This window comes from Leopardus geoffroyi, chromosome C3 (assembly GCF_018350155.1).
Source record: "Leopardus geoffroyi isolate Oge1 chromosome C3, O.geoffroyi_Oge1_pat1.0, whole genome shotgun sequence".
Lineage (NCBI taxonomy): Eukaryota > Metazoa > Chordata > Mammalia > Carnivora > Felidae > Leopardus > Leopardus geoffroyi.
Genome location: NC_059338.1, coordinates 110,397,056 through 110,422,044, shown reverse-complemented (window position 1 = coordinate 110,422,044; position 24,989 = coordinate 110,397,056). Strand labels below are relative to the sequence as shown.

At 39.3% G+C, this 24,989-nt stretch overlaps 1 protein-coding gene across 9 annotated transcripts in view; it reads left to right on the top strand.

The window, feature by feature from the left end:
• CPQ (carboxypeptidase Q) overlaps positions 1-24,989 on the top strand; it is a 549,973-nt gene that overhangs the window by 341,535 nt on the left and 183,449 nt on the right. For all 9 annotated transcript variants that reach the window (XM_045454131.1, XM_045454133.1, XM_045454135.1 and 6 more), the window contains exon 6: positions 6,695-6,786. In XM_045454131.1, the coding sequence (XP_045310087.1) occupies positions 6,695-6,786 (92 nt within the window). The remainder of the gene's footprint in view (positions 1-6,694; positions 6,787-24,989) is intronic.

The window sequence follows — 24,989 nt, the reverse complement described above, 5'->3', positions numbered from 1 at the left end:
CTTTCCCAAAGAAAGTACAATTAGAGATGGGCTTTGTTGAGTGAATAGGAGTTTGCCAGATGGAAAAAGTGCAGTGGCATTCTAGATACGAAGAAGATATACAAAGAACCAAATATCTGAGCCAGCATGGCATGTTCAGGGACGGATAGGAAATGTGATGTGGCTGGAGCTTAGGAGGAGAGGCAGAAGCAGGAGATGAGGGTGAGAAACTGGGTTAGGGCCAGAAATGGCCTTCACGCACTGGTAGTCCCTGTGCTTTTGCTTCAGCAATGATTAATTGTGATTTTCCTGGCTAATAGAATCCTAATCATTATAATGAGGTAGGACTGTTCCTTTTGAATTATGGAAATTATAACTGTTATGACCCGTTCCGCAAACACAGGTTATAAATATGATCACATCTCTTTAATCGCCTTTACAGTTAATCATTCAAGCCTCCACAGTCCTTATTAGCAGGAAGTCTATTATCTCCTTTTGAGGTCCCTCCCGCCACCTCCAGATTGTCCGTTAATCCCAGGACTTTACTTGGGCCGAATAGGCCAGTCTCCCCTCCAAAACCTGCAGCTGGAGCCACCTGTGACTGCTGTGCGTGGCATTGTTTGTACCCCTGAGTCACAGCGGTGCTCATTTTGGGCAACAAGATTGCAACTCTTTGTTTACATTCTCATCTTCAGCTGTTACTCCCTAAACCATAACCTCTGTGCCAGGGTGGCTGGATCTGGAGGATCCGGAGTTGGCCACATGCTAGGCTGGAATCAGCCCTTCCCCTAGAGCCCTGGGTGACTGTGTTGAGTCACCAGCCCAGACTTCTCCCTTCATCAGGGTCACTTCATTTCAGTTGTTTCCAGAACTTTCTGTGTCCCAGGACCTTAGTCATTGTCACCCTGACCCAACAGGTCTCTCGTCCCCAGCCCCCAATCCAAGGAGGTGGGTGAGGACACTGGGGCTTTCCTCCCAGAAGGTCCTAGACTCCTTTTACACAGATTTGCCTCCTGCCCAGTGTCCATTTCCTCTAGATGACTCAGAGGTAGATGGAATATACAAGATGGAATATAAAAATCAGGTTAGGGGGTGCCTGAGTGGCTTAGTTGGTTAAGCCTCTGACTTTAGCTCAGGTCATGATCTCATGGTTTGTGGGTTCCAGCCCCACACTGGGCTCTGTGCTGACAGCTTGGAGCCTGGACTCTGCTTCAGCCTACTAGCGCTCTCTCTCTCTCTCTCTCTAAAATAAATAAACATTAAAACAAAAAAAAAAAACAAAAAAAACAGGTTATTGCCCTGCCCCAAGACCCCCCAAAAGTACCTAATTGCTTCATATTTACATAACTAAGACACCAAATGATTTTTCCAAGAACAAAAGATCTTCAAAGTGATTTTCTGTTCCTGCCTATAAAGAGAAGTAGTTATAGTTTATTTCACTAAAATAATCAGTGTTCAACAATGACCCTATTAAAAAAACAAAGCAGTTAAAAACTGAGAACAAACTGAGGGTTGATGGGGGGTAGGAGGGAGGGGAGGGTGGGTGATGGGTATTGAGGAGGGCACCTTTTGGGATGAGCACTGGGTGTTGTATGGAAACCAATTTGACAATAAATTTCATATATTAAAAAAAAAAAGAATATCCCAGCTTAAAAAAAAATAAAAAATAAAAAAACAAAACAAAACAATGATAATGTGCTTATATACCATATGACAAATTATGTAACTTGCATAAGGTGGAAATAGGTCTTGACCACCAAATCCATCTGTTTAACCACTATGCTTACAGGCTCTTCTCATTCAATTTAGATGCTAATGTGTCATTTATCTTATAACTCAGATATTATGTTAATTAAGTCTATTGCAGGGGTAGAAATCTCTAAATGTAAGCACTCTCCTGAACTATTGATAAAAGAGAGCTGGGCAACAAGTCTATTTATGAACTAGTGCATTTATATGGAAGATAGGTATACAGCATTTACTCTAAGAGAAAGTTGTGTTTTCTCTGCAAAGTTAGGTCAAAGAAGGGAGAATAGTACTCACCCATAGTTTCGGAGGGATTGAAACTGAGCAGTAAGTGAACATTTGAGTTGACACATATTGTTAACAAGTAGCATTCTTTAGAACTCCTGATATGGGAAAGCTATCTACAAGGTTGGGTTAATGTGAGTTGATTTTGCTTTGCCCCACTTGGTGCAAGTGTAGGACAGTCAACTGACCTTTCAACTGATCAGTTTAATGAAAGTCACCTCTCAGCCTTCTCATCTTCAGGTTTGATAAGAATGAAAAACAAAGTCCACCAGATGGTTTTTACCTTTTCTCCTAGGTACTATTTTCCTATTTGCATTATTATTTCCTCAGTAAAAATGAAAGTGAAAATGCATGTATATCATATTTCATAAACAAGACAACATTCTGACACAATATCAGCACTTTATGTTTTTTTAAGAGGGAAACCATATGCTGTAAAATGTGTGCTATGCTATCTGGAGTTCTTAACAGAAATTCCAGGAGGGTGAGAAATCTCTGAGAAGTTTCTGTACATCCAAAGGGGAATGAGTTGCCTGTCTTCTGACAAAACCTCAATGACACCTGACTCCTAGACCGCGGAGACCAGAGTCCTACCACTCACCTCCATTTGTAAGACTTTCTTTCCCGTGCTTGCCTGGGGCCAGTGCTGTGCCAGGGCCAGGGTTGTGAGTCAGGATGATATTGAGCTATTTGTTTACCCCATCTCTACAAAATCATACCCCCTACATACCAGTTCATATCACTATGTTGTCTTGCTATGGGTGATCTTGCTTTATTGTTATTGTGGTTATTTTATATACTTAGAATTCTTTCTTAGCTTTTAAACCTAATTTGGATTTGAGATGCACAAGGAAGGAAAAGTAAGATAAAAAACAGAGAGGGAGGCAAACCATAAGAGACTCTTAAATTCAGAGAACAAACTGAGGGCTGCTGGAAGGGAGGTGGGTGAGGGGGATGGGTTAAATGGGTGATGGGGCATTAAGGAGGGCTCTTGTTGGATGAGCACTGAGTGTCTTATGTAAGAGATGAAACACTGGGTTCTACTCCTGAAGCCAAGACTACACTGTATGTTAATTAACTTAAATTTAAATTAAAAAAAAATAAAAATTAATTTAAAAAAAAGAAAAAGAAAAATGATAAACAGATATTCTTATATCAGCTTTATTCAGTTTTCATATTTTTCCAGTTCTTTGACTTTATTCAGAAACTAAGAATTCCGGTTGACCCTTACTTCTAAGAAGTGAGGAACCCATTCCTGTCTTTACTTAGATTTGGATATGCTCTATGTTGTGTTGAGGAAGCATTCCACACTGAAAGAGGGTATGCATTTTTCTACAAGCTAGATGAGGTTTTTCCACTGGCTGAGTACACACTCTGAATAAACAGAGATATTCTCTGGTTCCTAAGGATGAGGAATGAGGACTGTGCCTCTTTCCTGGCTTTCCCACAAGATCTCCCTGGTGATTACTGGCCCAGACTAAGAAGTTGTGGGCAATCATATAGAAAGAAGCTAACTAACAGTTCTTGAAAACCTACTATGTGCCAGGGACCATGCTTGATACATATTTTCCTCGTCTCATTTAATTTTCTTAACAATCCTATGAGGCAATGACCATTTTCCTTATTGTACAGATGAAGAAACTGAGGCCCAGAGAGATCAGGTAACTAGTCTGAAGTCACGGAGACGGAAGTAGCAGGGCAGGGACTCAAACAATACTTACTCAGATTCATGGCCAGCCTCTTTCCAGGCCCCGCATTCCCCGTCTGCGGACTCGGGTGTCTTGGGGGTCCAAACCCCACACTAGGAGCAGAGTCCAGTCATTGAATGAAGTCACGCATTTGTCTTAGGTTTAGAGACAGCCAGAATATCAGAGTAGAGACTTTGGAGCTCAGTCAGGCCATGTGCTTACCTCTGCTTTCCTAACCTCTTCTGTCTGGCCCTTCACTTTGAACGTGGGGCAGGCCCTGGTGTTCCGTGCTGACGGGAACTGAGCTGCTTTCTCAGGGGCTTGAATGAGGCTCCGTGTGTCTTTTTAGAGCCAGCTTTACATCAACAGCTATGCTCCTGTTGTTTGGAGGCCCTAGCATTCCTCATTTCAACTGATTATTCTTTATTATCTTAATATAATATCATTGGCCATCTGGCCGATTTGAAATGGGAAGGAGACGAATACTGTACAATAATGATTTTCAGGTGGAACACCAAATCTATAGGGATATTCAAGGCATTTGCTTTTAAAAAAATGATTTTTTCTAACCTGTGCTTACTGTCCTTTTATCCTTATTTAGAGAATTCCATCATTTTAGTAATTTGGTACTGTTTTGCTGGTAGGTGCAGAGATAATGTGAAAAGAAAATATTTTTTTTTCCTTTTTATGGATTAACAAATGTTCAGAATTTTTACTTGTAGTACTTTATCCTCTCCTATTTTTTCTATGTTGCAAGCAAAGTGTCATTTGATTTAAAGTGACATCAAGCACATTTCTTTTAGCAAAACCAAAGGTGGTGATCTTTAGATATACCAGTTAGACTTCTTCCCGCAATGGTTGACGTTTGTGCTTTGAATGTGAGAGGCTAATTTAACTCTGGAACAGGCAGTGGCCACTTCAGGATTCCTTGTCAGCAGGCACCTGAATGCCTTTGAAAGAACTTGCTGTCTGAGTATTTAGATGCCCCTTCTCTCTAAGGGTACAAGTGTGCATTCTGTGCCTAGATACCCATTATGAAGTTTCATAGTTCATTTATTAAATGTCTGCCACATGCCAAGCACAGAATTGTCTTCCATACATTATCACATTTCATTTCATCCTCACAACCATCCCATGAAAGAGTTATGGGATAGGCATATAGTATTCTCTCCACTTTTCAGATAAGGTTGCTGAAGTTCAGGTAGATCGATTTCCCAGTGGTTGCACACAGCTAGTGCCTAATGATAGCAGGATTCACCAGCTCTGCCTGCCGTTTTCAACTGTAACAGCTTGCCTGAGAGTGAGCTAGCTGGAGAGTTTTAGGAGATGAGGCTGAGAAAGTGGTGGAAGGCTTTGAATTTTATTCTAAGTGACACCCCAAGGTTTGGATTCATTTATCCGTTCCTTACTGATTTATTGGGTACCCAAGGTGTGCCAAGCAGGTTGGGCACGGAGGGCATCACAGTGAATCAACAAGCTTAACCTTGTCTTCCAGAAGCTTACATTCTGGCTGTTGGAGGTTTTGAGCAGAGAAATGACATGACCCAGTTTCAGTTTTACAGGGGCCGTCTGGCTGCAGGAGGAGTAGCTTGGGCAGAAGAGGGTGGGGCTCTGACCGCCATGCTAGCAGAGGTGAGAAGCTGGGCTCTCGATGGACTTAGAAGAACGCAGCAGTGGCATTTTCTGAGCAATTGAATATAGACACTGCTCGCCCAGGCTTTAATGGGAACTCAGGTCAGCCTACATGCTAAACCTGTATTCTTTTAATTATGTTAAAATGCTCGAGTGTAAAGTGGCTTCACAGCAATATTCAATTTAGTAGAAAATGTAGCGCCCATTCAGCTCCTTAGCACTAGGCTTATAAAAGGAGAATACTTGTTGGGGCCAGGAGGAGGCAGGTCCCGGCTCCCTTCCCCAGGAGCATTTATCATCCTGGCTGTAGCTGGCCAGGCTGTTCCCTCGAAGGCCGCATGCCTGGGTGGCAGCACTTGTGTGGTTACACTGGAGATTTGTAGCGTGCCCATCTCAGTGCCCCTCAAAGTCCTTCCCTGTGGCTCCCCTGTGGTGAGGCAGGTGCATAGATCCTCTTAATAAGAGTCAAGCCCAGCTTCTTGTTGTTCTGTCACGGTTATTTCTCTCAAATGATATTAGAAGGTCCAAATCGGAACAGGTTTTAATTCTTGGTCACAAAATGAGACTTTTAGCATATTGCGTTCCCATTTTTTTAAGTTTGGAAAACAGATATCCTTGTAGTTAACTTTTACTGAGCAGACACTGTCACTGAAAAATGGTCCTAGATGTGCCAGATCTTTAATAACTCCAAGAAAGAAATTTGTATTTCCCAAGTCGATGAGATTGTCACCGAGCTGTTTGTGAAGCAATAAGGTAAATAAAATGTCATCTGCATGCAATTCATTTTCATTGACCTGAAGCGAATGACCTTGTATTTCCAAATAGTAAAGGAAAATGACCGTGGGTAACCATTAACACGGTATCTGCTCTGCAGCCATCATGTCACTGAGAATAGCACGGACAGCTTGTGGATTTAGACTAAGGAGCAACCCCCTTCACACCTGATCTGGAAGCAGAGCCAAATGATTGGGTTTCAGTTAGTCATTGGAAGACTCCCTGATCTGCCTAGAGTCCTGCTGACTGCATCTTCTCTATGCAATCTAACATTCCACTGACCTTGGCCTTCCACTGGGTCCTGCTGGGCAAGTTGTCCATTCAGGATATGATTAGAGGCTCTCACTTCTGGCCTGCAGGCAGCACTTGTACAACCCCTTTCTCCATTAGCCTGCCCTGGAGATCAGCCCTGAGGGCGCCTCTTTGCTGTGTCAGCCACACTCTGAATCAGGCAGCCACATCAGCAAGAGATGAATATGCGTGCCTCTGAGTTCCTCCTGTCTCCAGAATGCAGATGAGGGGCCTTGCCATTTTGAAAAAATTTTAAATCACCTGAAGGATCACTTGTTTTATTTTATTATTTTTCCCAGGGTTGCGACCAAAGAGGACTCTGCGTTTGGTGCTCTGGACTGCAGAGGAACAAGGTGGAATCGGTGCCTTCCAGTATTATCAGTTACACAAGGTAAGGAAGTAGCCACGGGTTGCTGGGCATTTGCGCGTTTAACATTAGTGTAAATAAACCGGAAGCATCCGCGCTTTCGGTTGAAAAATTCCCTCTATTGTCCGGAAGACTCTCAACAATTCTTTGGGGTAGGCTGACCCCAGCAAACACCCCTTGCAAAAGCCTTCATCCAGTCCTATGGCAGAGAATGCACTGGTGAACCGAGGGTGCTATGTTGTAGACCTGAGGGCTTCTCTGTTTCTACATCAGTCTGTGACCTTAGAGGAATCCCACCTGCCATGCTGCCATTTTCTTAAAGCCTCTCTGGTTCAGCTATTTCTTGTGTGCCAGAGAAACAGTAATAGGTAAGCATTTCCTCTCCCCACTGAGCCCTCTCCCATACTTGTATGCCCTAAATCCTCCTGGATTTAGAACCAAATGAGGGGGCCTAGAGCCAGCCAGGAGCATCGATAATGGCAGTGGGACTGGCAGCACCTCAGACCAGGCTATGTGGAAGACAGCTTGGTTTGACACTGACTCTAATAAGGCAAAAGTGAAGCTTGAGGCAAGAAGGTGATAGTGGAAGATGATGATTAGAAATACAAGACCGCGGTGAAGATGGGGGACAGGGAGATTAATGTCAAGAACAACCGTTGAGAGAGGGCAAAGTGTACGAGCTCAGAGATACTCTGGAGCAAATCAAATGTTAGTTCAAAGAGGAATGTCCAAATCAGTGGGTGAGCTGCTGAACAGTGATGGGCAGAGGAGCAGGGTCTGGTCTGCTGTTGCTGGGTTGTTTTTCCTACATTTCCAGATTACGAGGAACAGATTTGCAAGCTTAAATGATCAAAATCAAAGAAAGGTTTGTTTTTTGAATTTTGTTTATACCCTTTGGGATCATTTACAGAGTCAGTCTCTATAACCCTACTTCAGTTAGAGCTTAAGAATAATGAGCTAAGGGGCATGAATTTGGCCACTGAAGATAGTTATTTACTGTACAAAGGAAAACCATGCTTTATGCTTAACGCTTTTACCACTTCTGTTCTTTTGGCCTCGAGTGATCCTGGAGAATCAGATTATTCCAGATAAGTGTCCTTTGGTTGGTGGGTCAGTAGCATCATCTTCTATGTGTTGTGGTTCACTAGAACTCCAGATGAGAGCTATTCTAGATTCAGCAACATTCATTTAATATAGCGTCCCGCCTACTATGCTTCATGCATTAGATTAGGCGCTAGGTTTCATGTCATTAAACAAGCCACCCGAAACTTACCGAGACTGCAGTATAAAGGACACCAACCACTGAACTTCAGTCTTACAATCATGTGTGGAGTGTTCTGATAAAGTACTGATGGCAGAGACAGGAAGCTCACCTAACCTGCCCGCGGAGAGCATTCAGGATAGGCTACAGGGCAGAAATGACATCTAACCAGAGACTTCAGGACTGAATAGAAGTAAGCTAAGGAAAAGGAGTTGGTAGGGGGGAGGTGGGTACTTGGCAGTGGGAACCGTATGTGCGAAGGCTGGAGGTAAAGACAGCACCACACGCACACTGAGGAAGGGGAAGGGACTCAGAGTGGCCAGTGCACGGAATGGAAGCTGCAGTGGTCAGAGCAGACAGTAGAGAGGTAAACAGGGGCCTGAACGAGAAGGACATAAACATCATGTTTACAAGTTCGCACTTTATCTTTGTTTTTCAATTTCATTTTTTTAATTTACATCCAAATTAGTTAGCATATAGTGCAACAATGATTACCTTGAGGCGACGAGAGTAACTGAATTATTTTTAAGGAGGAGCTTTTAGCTTCTATACACCTTCTATACACCTTGGACTCTATAAGCAACATAATACCTAAGAACTGGTTTGAAGCACATTTATTCTCGATAATATATTCTACTCAAAGGAAAAAAATTGGATTTAAACTGCAGTGGATCTGGCTTGAACTTTCCTCAACCGCTGAAATTCCTTCAATCTGAAATAAGGTTTCTTTCTCTGTAAGGTTTTGAGTTTCACTGTAGCCTACTAAAATACAGGGATAAAATCAGAAATGACTTGATTCTAAGCTTTTAGGAGGTTGGCAATAAAATATAATATATATACATACATATATATATATATATATATATATATATACATACATACATATATATATATATACACACACACATTTTTTCCCGGAGGACATGAAATCACATTAACAGAACTGGTTTATCTTGACAGTATACATGTTGCCTCTCTACAAAAGTCTATATATTGGTGGCTGGTCTGCTTTGCATTTTCAGGGATGAAAAGAAATTCCAGAAAGGGAGACATAGGTGTTTTATTTATAGATATCTCTTTATCTCACCTTTAAAAAACATTCTGCATGTTTATATGATATAGCCAATTTCAAAGGACTTATTCTGTATTCTCATGATTAACATATTGAATGAGGCATTGCCAACAGCATTATCATTTCTGGGGTGGCTGAGTTTAACTTTAAATAAATATAATAAGGAAGTCACAAATCAGAGAGGACAAATGATATTGTGTTTAAACTTTTCTGTGGCATTTTTTTTTTAATTTTTCTTTTCAACATTTATTTATTTTTGGGACAGAGAGAGACAGAGCATGAACGGGGGAGGGGCAGAGAGAGAGGGAGACACAGAATCGGAAACAGGCTCCAGGCACCGAGCCATCAGCCCATAGCCCGACACGGGGCTCGAACTCACGGACCGCGAGATCGTGACCTGGCTGAAGTCGGACGCTTAACCAACTGCGCCACCCAGGCGCCCCTCTGTGGCATTTTTTAATACCAGAAAATAGTCAAACAATGTCCGATTCACTCCAGCTGTAACAGAGAGATCCTCTGTTCTAACTAAGGTTATGATAGCTGCTGAAATAAATAAGCCCTATAATTTCAGTGCCTTAACATAATGAAGATTTATTTCTTGCTCATTTAACATCCAATCTACAGGAGGGTTCCTCTCCACATAGTCATTCAAGGATCCAGGCTCAGAGACTCTTCAGCAACATGGCTCTCAATATTGCCTTGAGCATCAATATATATCCAGCTGGCAGTCAGACGGAGTGTGGAGAGGTTTTATAGGACAGTTCTGGAAATGGATGTAGAAAAGCAGAGAGTTTATGTTTGCTTAACTGAAGTCTGAAAAGATCTTATTCCTCCACTTAACATGGTTCTGTCTAAGAGAAAGCTAGGACTAGGTGGAAATAGTAAGTTATATAACTGCGTTGTTTTAATTCTTGTGAAGTAAAAATAATGAAAGAAAACAAGTAAAAGAACAGGGATATCAGTAAACAATTACTTGACAAAAGTTTCTATTTTATATTAAAGAGAATGCTATATCCTATAAACCACAACTGGCAGACAAGGGAACATAGCCTTTTTCCTCCCACATTAAACCCACCAAAACACTGGAAGTATGAGCATAGAATGGTCACCACAGCTCAACTTTCCAAGGCCTTGTTCTTGCCTTCTCCCCTCCAATAAGAAACTCAATCCACTACTGGCCTTCAGGAGAACTGCTTCTAGTCTTTGTTCTGCCACTAACTGAACATGAGACCTGAATAATGAGTCCTTTAGCCTCTCGGAGACTCAGTTTCCTCAACTCAACTTATTGAAGTTTATCTTCCCTTCTCAACCCTCACAATGTAGAGAGACTCTCTGTATCATAATTATGCTTTGCTCTATTGAGAACAAAGTATTATTTACAATTAAAATGTACAATTAGTCATGCCCTTCTAAGATCTAGTGTTATTGTCTGTGAGAAAACAAAGGCAGTGGTACCTTCAGCAGCACAGTTGGAGATCAGTAAACTTCTATTGTTGAAAATTTACCCTACAACAGACACTCTAGCCTGAAGGAAGTTTAACCATCATCCCTGTCACACTTGTTCCTCCTTCATTATTGTTTCTATTAATGACAGTGTCATCCTCCCCACTGCCAAGTATCAATATGTCACTGACACCTTTCCTTCCTTCCTCTTCCTTGTGGTCCATATCTAATAAACAGTAAAGCCCCATTCATCCTACATTTTGTCACTTTTGATGAATCCCTCATTTCTATGCCCCCTGCCTTTTCTCTAGTTCAGGCTTTCCATGATACCCACCAAACCAAGATAATCTTCCAGAAGGCCGGCTTAATTCAGACAAACCCTCTGTCTCCAAACCTTCAGTTGTTCCCCAGCACTAATAGAATCTAGCCCAAATTGGGGCTCTTGAGTCTTAGTTGGTTAAGCGTCGACTTCGGCTCAGGTCGTGATCTCACAGTTCGTGGGTTTGAGCCCCGCATTGGGCTCTGTGCTGACAGTTCACAGCCTGGAGCCTGCTTCGGATTCTGTGTCTCCCTCTCTCTGCTCCTCCCCTGGTCGAGTCTGTCTATTTCTCTCTCAAAAATAAATAAACATTAAAAAAATTAAAAAAAAAAAGAATCTAGCCTAAATTGTTTAGCTTTTTGGTCTTTGTGGTTCTCCATGCCATGGTTTCCCACCAGTCTTCTCCAGTGTCCTCTAGTCTGACAAGAAGGAGTGGTTCCTTACACATCCCACACTGGCCTTTCTTCATATCAGTAATCATACCATTTTTCTGCCTTGAATTCTCTTCTTTCCATCTCTTACATGTTTTACAAGGATGAACTCAAAGGCCCTCTTTCCCACAGCACAATCTCTGACTAGGGGCGCCTGGGTGGCTCAGTCAGTTAAGCTTTGACTCTTGATTTTGCTCAGGGCATGATCTCATGACCCTGAGATCGAGCCCTGCCCCACATGGAGCCTGCTTGACATTCTCTCCCTCCCTCTCTCTCTGCCCCTCCCCCATTTGTGCTCACACATGTGTGCACGCTCTCTCGCTCTCAAAAAATAAAAATAAATTTAAAAAATTAAATGGAGTGCCTGTGTGGCTCAGTCAGTTGAGCGTCCAACTTCGTCTCAGGTCATGATCTCACAGTTTATGGGTTCAACCCCCGCACTGGGCTCTGTGCTGACAGCTGAGAGCCTAAGCCAACTTCAGATTCTGTGTCTCCCTCTGTCTCTGCCCCTACCCCACTTGCACTCTGTCTCTCTCTCTCTTTCAAAAATAAACAAATGGTAAAAAAAAAAAAAAATTAATTAAAAAAAGAGCATTTTCTGACTAACTCTTCAACCCCTGATTGAACATAATCTTTCTATCCTTGAAATAAATATAACACCTGACCTAGACATTTCTAAGAATGTGGAATAATTTCTAATCTACAGGAAAGAAGGAAGGAAGGAAGGAAGGAAGGAAGGAAGGAAGGAAGGAGGAGGAGGAAGGAGGGAGGGAGAGAAAAATGCAAGAAAGGGAGGTAAAAAACAAAAGAAGTCAGAGTCTTCGGCCATAAGGACCTTGCATTCTACTTAAATATTAATTTTAAACTCACACATAAAAAATTTAGTATAACAAACAATATATAATAAGGTTCTAATTTATGTACTAAAAGTATCTTGCTTTTACAAAGAATTGTATCCCTGACAGGGTGCTGAGTGCTATAAAGGCTTAGCACTTGGATGGATGGAAAGGAGTTAAGAAAAGGGAGAAATGGCTATGACTCGTTGGTCATGAGGAAGGCTCCTTGGGAATATGTGGGTTTGAGTGAGTAATCAGGAAGAGGAAAATTAGAACCCTACTCTCCTTTATATTGGTGATGACTAAGACCCAAGGTATGTCTTTGGCTCCAGTGTAGGTGATATCAAAGAGGAACGGAACGTTTATTTGGGGAGGACCTATTTTGGTAATTGCAAAATAAAAGATTTGAACTTTTAAAATAATTTTCCTTTTATGGTGTAGTTATGGTTATTAGTGATCATTATCAGTAAGGGACCAAAAATCTGTGGCTGCAGGCCAAATCCAGCCTGCCACCTGTTTATGTATAGACCTCAGGCTAAGACTGTTTTTTACCCCATTAGCCGACTACGTGACAGAGACTATACATGGCCTGTAAAACCTAAAATATTAAATTTCTAACCCTTTACAGAAAAAGTTTGCTGACCCTTAACCTATATGATAAAAAATATAAAAGATTTTATATTATTATTTCCATACAACAATTTATGTATGGCTTTTTATGACCTAAAAGATAATTTTATTAATTTTGCTTGGAACCAATTAAGTATTCTTCAAGAAGACATTATTATAATACTATAAATTTACAGGTTCTGTCCTTTGTTCTATGCACTCTTTTTAGGTATTTATTTGATAGTAAAGTTGACTATGTAGTATCACTTATGGATAAAAATAGAATGCAGAAAATTATTTTTCCTTCTTTTTGTTACTCAGAAGAATTCCTTCTTCCTCTTCATATAATCTTTTTAACAGTGAAAGTTCTATAAAGGCTATTTTTTTAAATGTTTATTTATTTTTGAGAGAGAGAGAGAGAGAGACAGAGCACAAGCAGGGGAGGGGAAGAGAGAGAGAAAGGGAGACAGAATCCAAGGCAGTCTCCAGGCTCTGAGCTGTCAGCACTGAGTCCTACATGGGGCTCAAACCCATGAACCATGAGATCATGACCTAAGACGAAGTCAGACACTTAACTGACTGAGCCACCCAGGCACCCCTATAAAAGCTATTTTAATGGACACATGTAGCTAAACTTTTGTACAATGAAAGTAAAATTAATATTAACTATCCTTTTCTTAGGAAATACATCTTGGTTTACAATATACTTTTGTCATATACTCATAGAAAATATAAAATTAAAGTGATTTAAAATTATATGGTGAAACTTATTGCCAAACTAATTTTCAAAATTTTAATCAGATTAATAGTTACCTTTACTTCATAGTTTACTTTCTTATGAAATATTAGCTAAATTGTAATAATTGCTAACCTTACTAAATTGTTGTGAAATATGTGAGGCTATTTGTGGTTCGTGTATAGATTTTGAAATTCATGTGCAACTCTATTACAATGTCTAAAACACTCTTTTCAAGAAAAACTTTGGCTCAAAAAGGTCTATAAGCATTTTGGAGGAGGTAACTAAATAAAGTACTTCAACCAGGAAATGAATTTTTTACTATATTTTGGAGTCATCTAGAATAGAAATAATCCTGAGGGTTCATCCAGCATGCCCATAACAATTTGTAGCAGAAAGTCCTATAAAGGACATCTACATATTTTTCTCTTATTAAAAAAACGCTACTTCACATATTTTGATAAGTTGTAAAATGTTCTCTTCCAGATCTAAAGTTTCTTCCACTTTATTTCTTCACATTAGTAAAGGAACATGAGAATTATTTATATGCATATTGCTTGTGCTTTATGTAATTGATTTTTGAAACTAACATGTTTTTCATGCTAACAGTGTTTTACTGAGGTAAAATTAGCATTCAGTAATAAAATGCACAGATCTTAAGTACATAACACAATATATTTAGCAAATGTATACCCCTGTGTAACCATCACCCAGATGGATATAGAGCATTCCCATTACCTTAGGAAGCTTCCCTTTCCGATCAACTTTGGAATTAGAAATATTATAGATGATTTTATTTAACCTTCAAATCAGTGAATAAAATGAGTGTTGTCCCGATGCCATTTGCCTAATCTGCTTTTCATGGGAACCATGTTACTTTCTTCTCTACTCTTGGAAGGAGAGCATAATGTCATTTCTCATGTCCTGAAACGTACAAAAGAGGGAAAAAAAATCCTAGAATAGATTCAACTAGATTTCTGGCATTTTTTAATCTTTTCCATTTTAAGCAAAAATATCTGTCATAATTATAATGAGTAAGGTAATCTAGCCTTGAAAAAGCCTCATTACACAAGGTAATCAAATAAAATAGATTGATATGTTCTATTCTGGCATAAAAAATATTTTAACCTTTTCCTGATTTATTGCACAAACTACTGGCAATTGAATTATAGGGATTGTGAACACTGCTGTGTTCTGGTAGTCATTAATTAGGGCTATATTTTAAGTAGGCTTTATTAAGTGAGGGAGGGGATGTATGATCATTCTAAATACAACATTTTACCCTGACTCTCGCCAACTCTAAAGCAGAAAAATTTGGAATGAATGTGTATGGTATTTTGTCAGAATTTCTTGTGTTGCCGATGCCAAGGAACAAAATTTCCTCCTATGTAAAAATACAAAAATCCTAGCTTCTTGTAGTCGTGGAGTTCTTGCCAACTTCTCAACCCTAATTAGATTCATGTTTCATTCTAAAGTAAAGGGATATGGTAGAAATGCTTGTGAGACTTCTTTATGGTAGCTGTGCAAATGGGTTTACTTAGGCAATTTTATTTCACCAACCCTATCACCTCTATATAATGTGAATATAGCTTGGGTGACACTGCCAGAGTGGGAACAGTTTTGTGCTCATCTGCAGCTCTGGTTATAAAAATAATAGACTTTATATACCCATTCAGCATAATTGTGTCTGGACCGTGTCTCCAGCGCGGCCTTCCTTACATCGTTAATGTTCCATGCAGTATAGACGTACTAATCACAGGTTATTGTCTCAATCGTTACTGCTGGGCTTTTATGCATCCTGTGTTTTTCTTCCAGTGCCTTCCAGTGCCTATGTGTTTGCATTAGTCAGTCAAGCACACCACAAAATTGGTTTAAATTTCATTTATCTCAGTGTGTCGTTGGTCTGGAGCCCCTCATAGTTCCAATATTCACATAATTTCTACAGCACACCTGGGAGCTCTTTGGGGTCTTACTAGAATTTATGAATCAATTTTTTTTTTAGTAAAGTGAAAGGGCTGTCTTTTATATTTGTTTGCTCTCTCCTGTGTAGATTCCATTATGACTATGGGGCTTCAGAATCCTCTGAATACTATGTGTAGTATTTATATATAGATGTATGTCAGCCTAGGCAGAAATATCAAAATATTCCCTTTGATATTAGGGAATCTCATTATGTCACCTTGTGAATGAACATGAGTAGGCTTTGACTCACCTCTTTCCTTTATTTCTTTAGAAAGGATCCTTCTTAGCTGGTTTTTATTAAAGGAAAGGAAAGAAAAGGAATAGTTTAAAGTAAGAAGACTGGCTGTGCCAACTAGGACTGACTCTCCCCATATTCTTTGGGCGGCAGGACTTTGCCTACAGTTGTGGGGCTATATTTACCATATAACACCTTATGGTTTCAGATCACAGTGAAGTTTGGCTTGAGTATTGGTTGTAGCTCTATACCTGTAAAGAACAGTATTCTGACTTATTCACTATCATTGGTAACCCAAATAAGGCAACTACACTTTTAAGGTTGTTCTGAGAACATTATGCCAAAACACTGAGGTCTATTGTGACTTCTCATGGCTGGCATCTTATCTCATTTATTCTGCATTCCTGAAACTGTGAAGGACTTCAGTTTGCATCCAGACTATTTTGCCAGCTTACTAGAGGTTGCCAACGAGGTACAAATAGTTTCTACCTCAGTGCCTCCCTATTGCCAACTGGGTCATGATCTGACCCGGAAGGACCCATAGCATATTTGGTGCATGAACTTTCTAAGGAAATCAGGTTGGCACATCAGGACACACAAATCTGAACTGAAGTATCATGCCTTAGGCTCCCAAGTAACCTATGGGTCAGAGCCTTTGAACTAAATTATCCTATTACATGTGCTGCAGATGTACTAAGGTACAGAATCAGCAAACCACTTTTGAATCACCGGCACTATGTTAATTTGCCTGCGGCTGTCTTCTTCTCTTTGTCTTCTTTTTTTTTTTTTTTTAATTTTTTTTTTTTTTTCAATGTTTATTTATTTTTGGGACAGAGAGAGACAGAGCATGAACGGGGTAGGGGCAGAGAGAGAGGGAGACACAGAATCGGAAACAGGCTCCAGGCTCTGAGCCATCAGCCCAGAGCCTGACGCGGGGCTCGAACTCCCGGACCGCGAGATCGTGACCTGGCTGAAGTCGGACGCTTAACCGACTGCGCCACCCAGGCGCCCCTTCTCTTTGTCTTCTAAACAAAGACTGGCCAACTTGTTCTTAAAGGCCCAAGTAGCAAATATTTTAGGCTTTCAAGCCCTACGGTCTCTCTACTTAACTCTGATATTGTAGTGCAAAAGCAGTCACAGACAATACTCGACAATGAGCATGGCTGCCTTTCAATAAAACCTTATTTAAAAAACACCACCAATAAGCAGCAGGTCAGATTTGGCGTGCTGGTTACTTTTGTTGACTCCTGTTTTATACCCTTATTTGGAACAAGTTTAGGAAACTTTCTTCTGAAGCCTTTTCCAGTCTCACAGTCTTACCTTTTGGTGGAAGAGGCTTGTAGTACATAGTGAAATTCTAGCATTTAGGGTATCTTGTATCTAACATTTAGTTGTGTCTTGGCGGGCTTTAGTAGGACTGTTTGTAAGCTCAGCTCTCAAGAGGTGACAATTGTTTCCCCTTAGGTATTTTGCTAACAAAACACATCATCACCAGGTCAGTCTATTGTCTTAGTGATAGCCAGCCAAGGAACCACACAACAGGCAAGGGAACCTGGCTAGAGGAAGGGGTAAGCATACTTTCCCACTACAAGAACAGAACCCTTTATTAAGATAACTAAATACAATAGTGTTCAAAAATATATTTTAAGGGGTATATTTTTAAAAAAGTCTATACATATAGAAGGGTCTTTTCAAGAAATGAACACCCCAATACACCTAGCAACTTTCTTCCTAATCCCTAACAGTTGTCATTCACGTTTTATAACCACATCCTAGTTTTATCCACAGATTTGCCTACAGTATTTCATTTTTAAACATGATTTATTGTCTAGGAGAGAGGTTCTTCCCAGGAGATGCCCAGAACATCATATCCTTTGATAATCAGTAGCCCCTCTGGAAGTTTGTGCCCTACTTCTGGCTGCTATGGTTTTTGTGTACTTCTGCTAGAGTAATAAATGTATAGCCATTAAAGAATGGTCTGTCAAAGATGGCTTGAGGAACGAATGGGCAGAATAAAACTGGCATCAAGGTCAATGCTAGAAAGCAGCTACTGGGTGGTGAGTTCACTTTGTTCTCTGAGAAATAGTGTCCAGAAGCCACAATCAGTAGGACTAAAACTATGTTACTTTCAGGACTGAAGATCAAACAGGGAATTGAGAAGCAGAATCATGGGACACCATTGTGACTACAACCTGAGTACTTTCTATAGTCCTTTATCCTTCTCTATGGAACTCATTCTAATAGGCCATCCTATAAGTAGTAACCCAAGTCCGGTAGTATCTTAAATGTGCCACTTGTCCCCTGATAGTGTTGATCTTGGAATAATTATTTTTTCCTAACCAAAAGATTAGGGCTTTTATTCCTTTTTTTTTTTTCTTTCAGAAAACCTTATTCTTGCATACTCTTATCAAGTGCTTGTCCTGCATTGGCAATTATTCATTCTATAACCTGAGGTTACCCCTAGCAACCAGCAGTTTCAGAGTTTTGGTTTGGTTGCAGAGTTCTCTTAAAGGAGAGTTCTCAGAATCAATTTCTAAAGGCCTTTTATATGCCACACAGCAAAACATATATATACAACAGTTCAGATTTTAACAGCTTAACAAGGTCTTTCAACAAAGGTTTAAAATGGTTTCATAGCATGAGTTATTTTGAGATTAGACAGAATTTCCATTACTAGTTAAAACAGGAGTATAATTTGCTTTTATTGATTTCTATAGTTTCATTTAATAAAACTCATCCAATGAGATGCACCACCCCATGAAATCACAGGCAATGCTATAGTAAATACTTGTAAATATGTTTCAGAAAAGTCTCCTGGCATTAACTGAGGGCTGGGAGAATGTATGGCATGCATCCTTTCCCCCTCACTGGCATAACTGGATGGTTTTTCCCCCTCCAAAGCTCTGGAAAATACTTTATTATACCCTGCAGAGCCAAATGGGAAGCAATCAAGCTGTTTTGTCATTTGAATTAGGAAAGGTCAAAGGGAGGAGAATGTAATAGTAGATGGAGGGGAAAGTTCTTTATGAAAATTGTCCATTTTTTTCCATGTAAGGGAAAGTAATTTGTTCCTTTTAATAGATCTGAAAATCCAGTAGTAGAGACTTTTTTTGGATAGACACAGAGAGAAAAGAAACCATCAAGAATTTTAAAAGATCCCATTTCCCAAATAAATATGTAGCAAGTTGTTACTATTTATAAGATATTGTAATAATCTCTTGCAGTGTGATCATTTATAAATAAGAGTACTCTTTCATAGACTGATAATAGTAATAACTCTGGTAGTTGCCATTCAATGTACTGTTTTCCTTATTTCATACATGAAAATGAAGAGACCCGGAGAAGTAAGGAATGTTGCTCCCCAAGTTTCACAGCACAACCATGAGGTATAGAATGTGAACTTGAACCCAGCTTTTCTATCTCAAGATTTCAGCCATAATAACTTCTATGACCATGTACTTCTCTGCCACCCATCTTAAATATAGGAGATACATATATATATGTAGGATATATATATATATATATATATATATATATATATATATATATCCACTTCTCATAGACTGAAGTATATACACACCAATAGAATCAGGCATGGTGGTTAACTAACATATGAATGGATGAGTGGAGAAGGCACTTCAAAATGCTTAGTTTAAAATACATATAGCACAGAATCATATTCTACAACATTTTAGGGGATAAGGCTAAATAACACTATATAATCAGGCAGACATCAGCTACACCAGTAATTCTCAATGTTTTATATTGGTACTTGCTCTAGAGAGTATAAAAATAAATATATTTATTTGTTCCTGAAGTTAACTCTCTACATCTTGCTACAATGATTAAAAAACTTTTTAATCTTTGCTGTAATATTCTCTTAGCTTGGGGCATTTTCTAAGTAAAGTTTTAGCTGGACAATAGATAAAATCAAAAACCATCCAAAGAGAACTTTCAGTGATATGAAACACCTTCTCAAGCTAATAATGTTAAGATCATTCCACTATTTGAAAGATTGTCTTCAGATCAGAGGCACCCCAGGATACCACCTCAGGACATTTCCCAGTGCCTCTAATCTTAAAAGAAAAGAAAAATGAGAGAAAAATTCTAATCCTTGAGAGATGGAAATAGCGTATATATTTATCTGTTTATATATTCTCTACATGTGTATAGCTTAGACACCTAGAAAAATATATCAGGACCCTCCACATATCAATTTCAGCTTTCTACTTCCAGGTACTGTGCCTGATACACAAAAGACACTAGGGTGGGTCCCTGCTAGTGCTAGTTTTAAAGATTTCCAAGGACAGGCTTTCACTAATGTCAGTATTTTTTAACATTATTAGACAACAAGGATATCCCAGGCCACGTCCACTTAGCAGTGTCTTAATTTAAGGATGCAACTTAGGGTACTGAGGATACTGCAGGAGCAATTATAGAAGAAAGTAGTTGTGAGGTCTCCAAAAGGTGGTGTCCCTTAATCCTATCTGCCTTAGTAGTTTCAGTGTGAGCGCACTGAGGAGAGATAGGTGAGTTGGGGGCAAGAGATGAATTGTGAATTGCAAAAGAGACATTTAAATATTATCTGCAAACTAAACTCAAAGAACAAATGATTCAACATTTGTTCCAGGTTTTTGTTTGTTTGTTTTGTTTTTAAGAAAGTAGACTCTAACTTATTCTTTCCTTGATTAGGAGATAAAATAACCTTTTAGCATGTTCTTTTCTTCATAACTGAGAGCCCAGTTTGTTGGTACTTTAATCGGCAAACTGTTTACTGAGTGGGTTGGAAAACTGTACCTGCTAAAATGGATTCGTGTTTACTCTTCTTCATTGTAAGGTGGCTATGATCAAGAGCTGCCCCTTGTGGTGAGTTCAGCCTGCCAGAGTCTAGTACAACAGAAATGGAAAGGAGAATAGAAATGAAAGACAGATTCAAGAGTGTAACAAAGAGTTGGATCCTAAGGCACTAAGCCTGTTGGCTTCCACAAGAGCCTGCCAGAAAGGCTTTGACCACCCATGTGATTATTATCTTTTCGTCTTTTAGGCAATTTCCTTAATAGGGCATACTGTGGTGATGGCTTCCATTGATAGTCTCTATTTAAATGACTTTTTCTGAATCACCAAGTCAAGAATGGAGCAAATAAAGATGGAAAAAATATTCACTTGTACACAAAGCTTCTTTCTTCAGTTCTCTGACACTGTAGTTAATGCCTAATTATACTGACACTCCTACTGTACAAAAATATTGAGAATGCAGATATAATTTCCCAGCTAATTATTGCATTATATGGAAGTGACATGTGTGGAGTAATAAATTAACATTGTCTTCATAAGAGCCAGTAATTGTGGACTTTCATATTTAAATTTTCAAGTGGGATGAAGTACACTTCTCTCATGACTATTCTGATTAAATGAAAAATGCTTTCTATATTTATGAGTAAAATACCACCTTCTTTTAGCAGATCTTTACCACTGATGTAGGGTAGTGAGATGCATGTGAGTAAATTATTACTGACAGAGAAACCCAAGGGATGTCAAGGGGATGGCTACCAGCAGCTACAATAGTCTAGACTATGCCTCTTTTCTTTTTTTTTTTAATTTAAAAAAAATTTTTATATTAAGTCTAATTTATTGTCAAATTGGTTTCCATATGACACCCGGTGCTCATCCCAACAAGTGACGTCCTCAATGCCAATCACCCACTTTCCCCTCTCCCCTACCCCCCATCAACCCTCAGTTTCTTCTCAGTACTTAAGAGTCTCTTATGGTTTGCCTCCTTCCCTCTCTAACTTTTTCCCCCCTTCCCCTTCCCCATGGTCTTCTGTTAAGTTTCTCAGGATCCACATATGAGTGAAAACATATGGTATCTGTCTTTCTCTGCCTGACTTATTTCACTTAGCATAATACTCTCCAGTTCCATCCACGTTGCTACAAATGGCCAGATTTCATTCTTTCTCATTGCCAAGTAGTATTCCATTGTATATATAAACCACATCTTCTTTATCCATTCGTCAGTTGATGGACATTTAGGCTCTTTCCATAATTTGGCTATTGTTCAAAGTGCTGCTATAGGGGCGCCTGGGTGGCGCAGTCGGTTAAGCGTCCGACTTCAGCCAGGTCACGATCTCGCGGTCCGTGAGTTCGAGCCCCGCGTCAGGCTCTGGACTGATGGCTCAGAGCCTGGAGCCTGTTTCTGATTCTGTGTCTCCCTCTCTCTCTGCCCCTCCCCTGTTCATGCTCTGTCTCTCTCTGTCCCAAAAATAAATAAACGTTGAAAAAAAAAATTTGAAAGTGCTGCTATAAACATTGGGGTACCAGTGCCCCTATGCATCAGCACTCCTGTATCTCTTGGGTAAATTCCTAGCAATACTATTGCTGAGTCATAGAGTAGATCTGTTTTTAATATTTTGAGGAACCTCCACACTGTTTTCCAAAGCGGTTGCACTAGTTTGCATTCCCACCAACAGTGCAAGAGGGTTCCCGTTTCTCCACATCCTCTCCAGCATCTACGGACTCCAGAATTGGACCCACAAATGTATGGCCATCTAATCTTTGACAAAGCAGGAAAGAATATCCAATAGAAAAAAAGACAGTGTCTTTAACAAATGGTACTGGGAGAACTGGACAGCAACATGTAGAAGGATGAAACTAGACTACTTTCTTACACCATTCACAAAAATAAACTCAAAATGGATGAAGGACCTGAATGTGAGACAGGAAACCATCAAAACCCTAGAGGAGAAAGCAGGAAAAAACCTCTCTGACCTCAGCTGCAGCAATTTCTTACTCGACACATCTCCAAAGGCAAGGGAATTAAAAGCAAAAATGAACTATTGGAACTTCATCAAGATAAAAAGCTTCTGCACTGCAAAGGAAACAATCAACAAAACTAAAAGGCAACTGATGGAATGGGAAAAGATATTTGTAAATGACATACCGAATAAAGGGCTAGTATCCGAAATCTATAAGGAACTCACCAAACTCCCCACCCGAAAAACTATGCCTCTTTTCTTAAACATGGCTCAAGCAGTACATGCGTGAATCATAATGAAGGAAATTTCCTTTCATTTTTAAAAAACACAATCATTTACACCTCTTCAACCAGAACAACAGAATTCCAAATATTATATTTTCAAATTTAAACTAGGAAATCATGGTGGAGCCTGAGGGAGGGGAGAAGGAACTCAAGAGTGACTCTGTGAGATTGGTTGCAAGAAATGCAGTCTCTACTTCTTTGATTTAAGGCTTATCAGTCATAGGGAGTGCAGTTAGGATTTATAAAACTTTAAAGGAAAAACAAAACTACATTAAGTGTGCATTTTTACGCTGACGGTAGCATACAACAACTTACACTTTTGTAGTTATAGTCAAAGTCTGTCCAAGTCTAAAGATGGCATTGGATTAAATACCTTTTGGTCATCAGCAGTGAGGTCTCCAAGTCAGGGTGAGAGGCCACTTTGTGTAAGTTTTGCTCATCATTTTGACGAGGGTCTGCTAAAGATGTGCCTTTAGAGTTGACCACCTGATTATGAAGTATATTGAATACAGGCTTTTCTCTGTATTTCCAATCTGGCTACTTTGTTTTCCATTTTACTTCCAACTTAATATTTTTAAAAGCCATACAGCTTTTCCTGAAAGCCTAAGGAAGCTTTTCACAAATTGTTCAGGACCTGCTTGGAGGCCTCCAGATGCATGTTTGGTTACACCAGTCTTTGCTAACCTTGAACATTCTAGGATCTAATCTGAAAATTTGGTGATTTCTACTGCCTTTCTTTTGCCTCATGTGAAAAATCAATCTTTCGCATACATCAAAACTTTATGAAGAATTTTAAGCCATAATTAGGGATACATATTTAAAATTTAGTGATCCGTGTTGATAGCAATGCAAATAACTTAGCTACGGTGTAAAATGAATTACCAGAGCCCTTTCTGGTGATGTATGATGAAGTTTGCATGTGGACAAGCAATGATAACTAATTAATATATGGCACGATTTGTTGTTTGCTTGGCATTTGGGAAGTATCTTATGGAATGTGTCAATAGCAAGATGCCTTCTCATTTCCAAAAAATGTTAAAATAGGAGAAAAATGTGATTATTACAATGGGGGAAATCAGCGTTTATCTATTGGATTTTATAGTGCCGAATTGGAGACACAAAAACATCAGAAAAGTAGTATTGAAATAGCTTACTGGCTTCTGATCTACCTGAGATAGTCCAGTTTCCACCCATTGTCCTGCCATCATTATTGATCTTTCATCGCAAAGGCATCCTGGCTTGAGTGATAATTTATACGGTTGTTGTACTTATTGGACACTGTTGTTGGTGACAATAACAGTAATAAGTCTCAAGAGAATTGAAAGTTTGATATATAGTATATCTTAGAATGCATGTAATAAATTCATGTAATCTTCAGAAAAGCCCTATTAGAGAGGTCTTTCCTTTGTTGAAGATGATATGAAACTCACTGAGATTAAATGGCCTGCCAAGAACATACAGCTAGTATGTGAGAGTACCAGGACTGCAATGCAGATGTCCAGGGCAAATAAATTCTAGTGAGCTTAATAATCATAATAATAGCAATAGGAATCACCATCATCATCACCATCATCATCATCATCATCATCATCATCATCATCATCATCACCTTAATAATAAAGCTACCATTTATCCAACAGAGGTTGGTGACAACTGTTTGTTCCATGGAGCACTTTGGCAGTCTGGTGAAGCCTATGGACATCTTCTCAAATATTTTTTTAGTGCATAAATGAAATGTATAATATTATAAGGATATGAATTTTATCAGCACAGTTATCAAAAAGTTAAAACTAAATATGATATGGCCATGTTTTTAAAAAATGTATAAAATAAGATCTTACAGTATTATCTAATTATTACTGTAATCCCAAAGTAGTGATGAACATAAAGATTATTTTGAGATTTCTACAAGTCTAATGTGATATGAAAGTACCTGTGATTTCTATTGGCAACAAGGTGACAGGTTCTGCTAACTAGTGTGGTTTGTTACTTTCATTCATAATTTCAGGAAATTCTAAATTTCATTTGGAGGTTAATGAAACTAAAGATGCAATTTTTTCCCATTTAAGTTCACAGACCACCTCCAAATTTATGAACCCGCCAAATTTGCCAGATTATGAACTCCTACCTTAGGATAAACCTGCAAAATAGCTGTTATCACCCCTGTTTTACAAATGACTACTCTGAAGCCCAGAGTAATTAAATGGTTTGCCTAAGATCTCTCACCTAACAACCAGGAAATGTGTCAAGTGACATTTTAGAGTCTGTATTCACCTCCTCCAGTTCC